The sequence below is a fragment of the Physeter macrocephalus genome, chromosome 1 (genome assembly GCF_002837175.3).
Source record: "Physeter macrocephalus isolate SW-GA chromosome 1, ASM283717v5, whole genome shotgun sequence".
In the NCBI taxonomy this organism is placed as follows: Eukaryota; Metazoa; Chordata; class Mammalia; order Artiodactyla; family Physeteridae; genus Physeter; species Physeter macrocephalus.
In genome coordinates this window covers 118,451,837-118,458,729 of record NC_041214.2, presented here as the reverse complement: position 1 = coordinate 118,458,729, position 6,893 = coordinate 118,451,837, and the positions used below count along the sequence as shown (strand labels likewise).

The following is a 6,893-nucleotide window of genomic DNA, read 5'->3' as shown; positions in this document are numbered from 1 at the left end:
TATCATTTTCCTCATTTCCTTCTTTGTTTTCTCAGACATACTCATCTTTTTATTTATCTCTATGTCTGCCTCTCTTTCTTGTTTTTTCTTCTGGCACTCTTTCCCTCTTTCTTTCCCTTTGTAATTTGTTCTTTCTTTCTGTCTCCTTTCTGTATGCTTGGCTCATCTTCCTTTGCTCAACATAATTTTTTTCTCTTTCTGTATTTACCTGGTCTTTTCTTCTCTTTTTCTCTTTCCTCTCTCCATTTGTTCTTCTCTCACCTTTTCTTCTTTCACCTTTTTCTTTCAAATTTCTATTGCTACTTCATTATCTCTGTCTCTCTTTAATCTCTTTGTAGATCTCAACTTGTCACTGCCTACTTTTATTTAAGTGTCTACAGAAAAGTAGATACATCTTTTTGTATTTTTTTCTCTATCTCTACCTTACCTTCTTCACCCAGTATCTTTTTGTATTCTTTGCTTCCTCTTTTTCCTCTCCTTTATTCTTTATTTTGTATCTTACCAAATGTTTCACTGACTCTGTTTTTGTATCCTTATCTTCTCTCATTTTCTCTTTTCTTCATTGTCTTTTTCTCTCCTAGTGGCTTTGTTCACATACACACATACATACCCCTATTCCTCTCTATCCTTTTCTCCTGTCCCTATTTCAAACTCATTTTTTGCTTTATGTTTGTGTGCACGTGCTTGCACGCATGTGTGTGTGTGTGTGTACACATTCACATGCACACAGGAGACAAAAGAATTGGGAGAAGGGTGCATGAGGTTAGAGAGGTACTCAGAGCCTGGATCTGTGGCTTGTTACTCTGGTTACCCAGGGGAATCATCTGATTTAGTTGTCTGGGATGGGGCCAGTGAATCTAATAAGCATTTGGGTTGAGATCCACTGGTTTAAAGATGAAAGCCCTTGAAAACTCGCATTAAATATATGTACTTCAAGCAATAACTGATAGGGAAACAAAAGAGGTTTTGAGGATTATAGTGAAATAAGATCTCTGCGTGACAGACCATCTGAAAACATTGTGGAGAACAGGACTTGGAAGCAGAGAAACTAATGGAAATTCATATCTATCTTATTGGGCCTAATTCAAAATAGTACCTTACTAGGTTTCCATTTGAAATCCATTTCTTCCTCCCCATAACCCCCTGCAAATGCTTATGTCTTTTGCAGCTCTTGCCAAACTTGGGTCCATATCTGAATTACTTCTCCATTTGTCTGCTATCCCCTAGACTGTGAATATATTGACAACAGGAGTAGGGCACATTCTCCATTGTTTTCCTAGGACAGTATCTAGCCCAGAGTTCTAATTATAGTAATTCCTTGGTATCCAAGGAAGACTAGCTCCAGAAGCTCCCCAAGGATACCAAAATCCAAGGATGCTCAAGTCTCTTATATAAAATGGTTTCATATTTGCATATAACCTATGCACACCTTCCTGTATATTTTAAATAACCTCTAGAGTACTTGTAGTACCTAATACAATGTAAATACTATGTAAATAGTTGCCAAGGTGTGGCAAATTCAAGTGTTGCTTTTTGGAGCTTTCTGGAATTATTTTTTCCTGAATATTTTCCATCCGTGGCTGATTGAATCTGCCTATGCAGAACCTACAGATACAGAGGGCCCACTGCATGTAAGTTTTCAGAATCATTATCAGCATTTGCTTAATTGAATTAAATAATACACATTTGTCTCAAAACCATTAAGTTGATAATATTGTCAGCTAATACTCAATGAGACAGCAGGTTATATGTAGAGCTGGAGACAATTTGTTCACACAAACAATATAACATTTACTAAATGATGGGATAACTAGTAAGAATATAGGTGCACTATAAAGTTTTGAATTTGGCCGTGGACTCTTGAGCCAGACATCCTGGGTTTGACTCTTACCCTGACAACTTGCTACATATACAAAGAAGTCTAAGACTGTGCTATTTTCTATACCCAGCTCTTAGTTTCTGTAGCTACCTCGTACATGCCAAGTTGGCTCACGAAGATACTCATCTCTGAAGGCTCCAGCCTCAGTCCCAGTGTTCAGTATGCTTTAATTACATTTTTATATTTATTACATTTATATTTATTATTTATATAAATAATTTATTATTTTATATTTATTATTTGTCAACTCCAGATAATAATGTTAGATCCTTCTTATGTCAGCTAGATATTGTCCCAATCTTCCTTCTCTTCAAACCAATTTAGAGAAACATCAGAGTTAAACAAGTGGTTTTTCCATCTGGAGACTAGTTACGGAATGAGATTTCAGATTCCACCATTTGAAACTTGAACAAGAAAGAGAATGTCTCACTAGTAAACTGCAAATTTTATCATATAATTTCTCTCATAGAATTAGGGTTATTTTTGAAGAGGGCTTCTTGTGGGAAGTAGGTTAGCAAAAAATGAGTCTGTAAGTCCACTGGATGCTATTCTTATCCACAAGGCACTTGCTAAACCATGGCAGGTCCAGAGCACTGCAGAAGTGGTTGACTGTGGCTCAGGCAACACCTCACAGCCTCAGTGCTCTGCTACTTGTTTTAAACCTCGCTAGGGCTTCCCTGGTGGCGCAGTGGTTGAGAGTCCGCCTGCCGATGCAGGGGACACGGGTTCGTGCCTCGGTCCGGGAAGATCCCACATGCCGTGAAGCGGCTGGGCCCGTGAGCCATGGCCGCTAAGCCTGCGCGTCCAGAGCCTGTGCTCCGCAACGGGAGAGGCCACAACAGTGAGAGGCCCGTGTACAGCAAAAAAAAAAAAAAAAAAAAAACAAAACAAACAAACAAAAAAAACACCTCTCTAAGTTCAGTTCCCCTCTATTTCTGACCCTCTTAGCTTCACATATCTTGGTTCAATCTGCTTTGGTAATCTGGCCTTGCATTGTTTATATTAATATGTACCAGAAAGCCTCATAGGGTGCCTCCCATGTAACTGCCCCTCGCCTTCACACTCTGTAAACATGAACACAAGATAGATAGCCATGGGCTGGGACTGGACCCAAGCACATCACTGGATGAATCTCTGACCAATGCCTCTTCTACAGGAGAAGATCCAATTTTCAAATATAAGTTCTCTGTTAAAGCTTGAAGCCTGGTATAGCAAGTAACTCATGTGCAAGATTACTGTCAATTCAGTCTCATTTGTAAAAAACAAACTACTCCTATATAGGAGCAATGATTATGTTTTATTGCTTCAATTTCTGAGGATGACCTAAAAGGACCAGCTTTGTAACTCCAAGGAACAGGAGTTTGAGGTCTACCATGGGCCTAATTGAGTATTATCACTTCCTATTCAGTTGAACTTAGCTCATCAGATATTTTACTACCTTTGACTCCACATGCACAGAGTAGGTGCTAGATGAATATTTGCTGCTGGACGAATTAGAAATTTATCACACTTGTCCCTAGAGGTTCCAGAGTCCCTGTCTTCTCCCAAGCTCATGTTATTAATAGCAATATCAAGACATCTGAAGTGAAATTATTTTAAATATCACAGTCTTCTATACTGACCATAGAGATTAAAGGCCTAAGGGATTTCCAAAAGAAATAAAGGCAATTATTAAACAGACATACAAAAAAATTCTTCTCTCCAGCAATAATACCAGTTCCAGAATGAAAAGAAAATTGGAAATACTCTGTAAGACTCACATATGGTGACTGAGACTGCAAGTACGATTTCCAACAGAAGAATGAGGTGAATAACTCTGTTCTCACAAATTAACCATTATTTTCGCTAATATGTAACCCATCTCTGCAAATGGTAAGGTCTAGGGGAAGTCTGAAATGACCCTGTCACTTAGATTTTTTTTCATGACGCAAAGCTCAAATAGCACCAAATATCCTGTTTGGCCTTCATGAAACCACTGTTCTCTACTACTGTTTAAAAGTAGGAATCTGTATATCTTGGCAAAGATCAAGATCAAAGATCTAGACCCCTTCTCTTTCTAAGTCATATGTAAGTGCATCTCAAGATAGATATAGTTTATAAATGAGTCTCTGGAGCCTCTATGAAGATCACTGCATGTTGGAAAGTTTCTGTTTTTCATGGGAAATGTGAAATTGATCTCCATAGCTATCCTTGTATCTGGGCATAATTAAATGAGAATCAGAGAACTCCTCCCCAAAGAAAATTCATTTTTCCCTTTCTTCCTTGTTTAAAATTTTCATTTACTTTCAGTTTTACTACTTCCTTGCTTTTTTACACCACTGTAATTATCAATAGTTGCTTGCTGAAATTCATCAACCACAGTCCATGATGGTAATCAGGAGAGAAGCTACATCCAATAAGATTGTCTAGCACAATTTCTGGCACATGTCAAACACTCAATACATGTTACTTTTGCTTTTCTTCTCTTTCTGAGTATCAGTCTACAACTCAACCATAACTATTAATCAAATATTTGAACTTTATCTGTCTTTCCTAAAAAACTACTGTGCTGCATGAAGAGTTGCATGTATATTTTTGTAATTTTATGTTCTGTTCAAAGATGTGATAGAAAAGAGATATTATTCATGTAAATTTTTAAAATATCAGCAATTAATTATGTTTTACATGAAGTAAAATATCTATAGTGGAAAAAGGTTTATTTTCTAAAACTGTCAGTGAAACATCTGCTACATACCTAATGTGAATGGTAGGTTTGAGAGGGATAAAACTGCCACCTGAAATGCATTACCAGCAAGTACCTAGCAATCTTACCTCCTTACTTTAAAGATATGATATTACAAAGACACAATATTAACTGTGTCCCTCTGTGCTTATCCTCTCATTAAAATCTGCTCTAGTTTTCATAGTTCCTTTTGTTCTTCAACAATCACATTCTAGGAACTAACTCTGGCAACTGAAGTTTGATTCAGGGAAAACTATGAACGTCCACATTACTCATTCTCTCATTCATTCTTTCCATCCTTAGGTTCTGCCTTTTCTAATCTATAGCTTGTGTGACCCACACAACCAAATTTAAGGAAAGTACCCATCCCAGGTTTCTACACGCATTCGAACACAATCTGGAATCTCATCCTCATAAAATCCAATTACTAAACAGCAAGATTCATGTGTTGCTCTCATGAAAATTTGTCCCACTTATTTTCTAATTCAGTAAAGCTACTGGTTCAAATGTGAAACCAGGTGAAAGAAAGATGAAGTCTTGGCTGGTTCCCCTGAGGGATTGTTTTGGAATAAAGTTTCAAGGACTTCCACTTGATTCATACTTAATAGGCCAATGTCTCTTCTGCCCTCATTAGGAAAAAACGAAAACAAAAAAGTATCTGCTCTGATCAATAGTGTCACCAGCAAAAGCCCATTAACAATTTCTGGGTAATAAAATAAAGTCTAACCTTTTTCTTTTCCTTTGTGCTTAAGTCTAGTTTCACTTGTTCACAGGGGGCCGCATGCTGAGGCGTCACACCTGGCCCTTCAGACCAGAGTTCCTCCTAAGAAACAACCGTGCCAACACCTTAGTTTAGGGGCCCATGTGCAGAAGCGCCAAGCAGGACCCTCAGTTCAAGATGGCGGCGGCGGGCCATGTGCAGAGATGCTGCGCCAGGCACTGCGATCTGGAGTGTGAGCGGCACAGCTGTGCGGCCCGGGGAGAACCTCACCCCCTCCTGCTGAGATCCTTGTAAAGCAGCCCCGCCCACGGCCTGTCGGGAGAGCGTGTGCTGCGTGTGCTCTAGAGCGGGAACTCCCACCTCTCCATTCTCTGATCCAAGAATAAAGCTTTCCTTTGCTTCTGAACCCAACTCAGTCTCCTTCTATTGGTTCAAGCTACACCAGTCAGAAGGTCCTTTATCGGGGACCGACTTGGGAGGGACTGGTAACAGTGGAATTTAGTCGCCAGTACTTTTGTTTGGATTCCAACAAAGGTTTAACTTCCTTGCCTTCCCACATACACACACACAAAAAAGATATTTAAACACTAGTTCATCATGATAAAATTAAATTTTACAAACATAAAAATGAAGAAATGTCATTTGTAGCAAAAAATTCAAATTAAAAATTTTTATAGGTTTCATTATTTAATTTCTAGACAGAAGAATTTTTTTAATGCGATTTGTATCATAAGAGAATCTTGTTTTCTTGAAAAAGGACCTTTTTAAAATTCCAGGTTAAAGTACCACGAAATAATCAAGGTCTGCACATCACAGGTAAAACCCTTCAGCTATTATTGAAACATAAGTATAATTACACACTGGAAAGAGATATTATCAACAGAGAAAAGATGCCTTAAGTATTCTTTGTCTTTTTCCAAACTGATGGACACGAGTGAGCTCTAATATCATTATGTTTAGAAATGGCTTCATCCAGATCCAACTGTACACCATTAATGTTCACTTCCATACAGCCGTTATAAAAGGCATTCACTGGTGTGGCACTGAATGGAACATCTGTAAAAACAGAATATTAAAATATTAGCCCAGGATTAGCATCTTACGTGCTTTTAGTTAGAGGAATTATCAGACTGCCCATTTCCAACCAAAATCTAATCCTAAAGGAAGACTTAATAATGTAATTCTGTTCAATAAGTTCATATTAAGTGACTCCTGTGTATATAAGGTATTGTGCTTGGCACTGAATTCAGCATAGCATGAGTTCCTCTGATTTCGTAAACAGTTCCAGCCAAACCTTAGGTAAAGAAACATACTTTAAAAAGAGTAGAAAATAGTGTATTCTTCCTTGTGATGTTCTACTTTATTATTTCCTCTTTAAATCTGAGCAATAGTTTAAGCATTAAGTCATTTTTTCAACTCAAAACTATAGTTACTTGGAAATCTTTTTTTTTTTTTTTTTTTTTTTTTTTCTGCGGTACGCGGGCCTCTCACTGTTGTGGCCTCTCCCGTTGCGGGGCACAGGCTCCGGACGCGCAGGCTCAGCGGCCATGGCTCACGGGCCCAGCCGCTCC

At 38.3% G+C, this 6,893-nt stretch overlaps 1 protein-coding gene across 1 annotated transcript in view; it reads right to left on the bottom strand.

The window, feature by feature from the left end:
• Positions 1–5,913: 5,913 nt before the first annotated feature.
• PROS1 (protein S) overlaps positions 5,914–6,893 on the bottom strand; it is a 62,644-nt gene continuing 61,664 nt past the window's right edge. Inside the window, exon 15 of the mRNA XM_007101626.2 lies at positions 5,914–6,378. Within this exon, the coding sequence (XP_007101688.1) occupies positions 6,218–6,378 (161 nt within the window). The 3' untranslated portion in view covers positions 5,914–6,217. The remainder of the gene's footprint in view (positions 6,379–6,893) is intronic.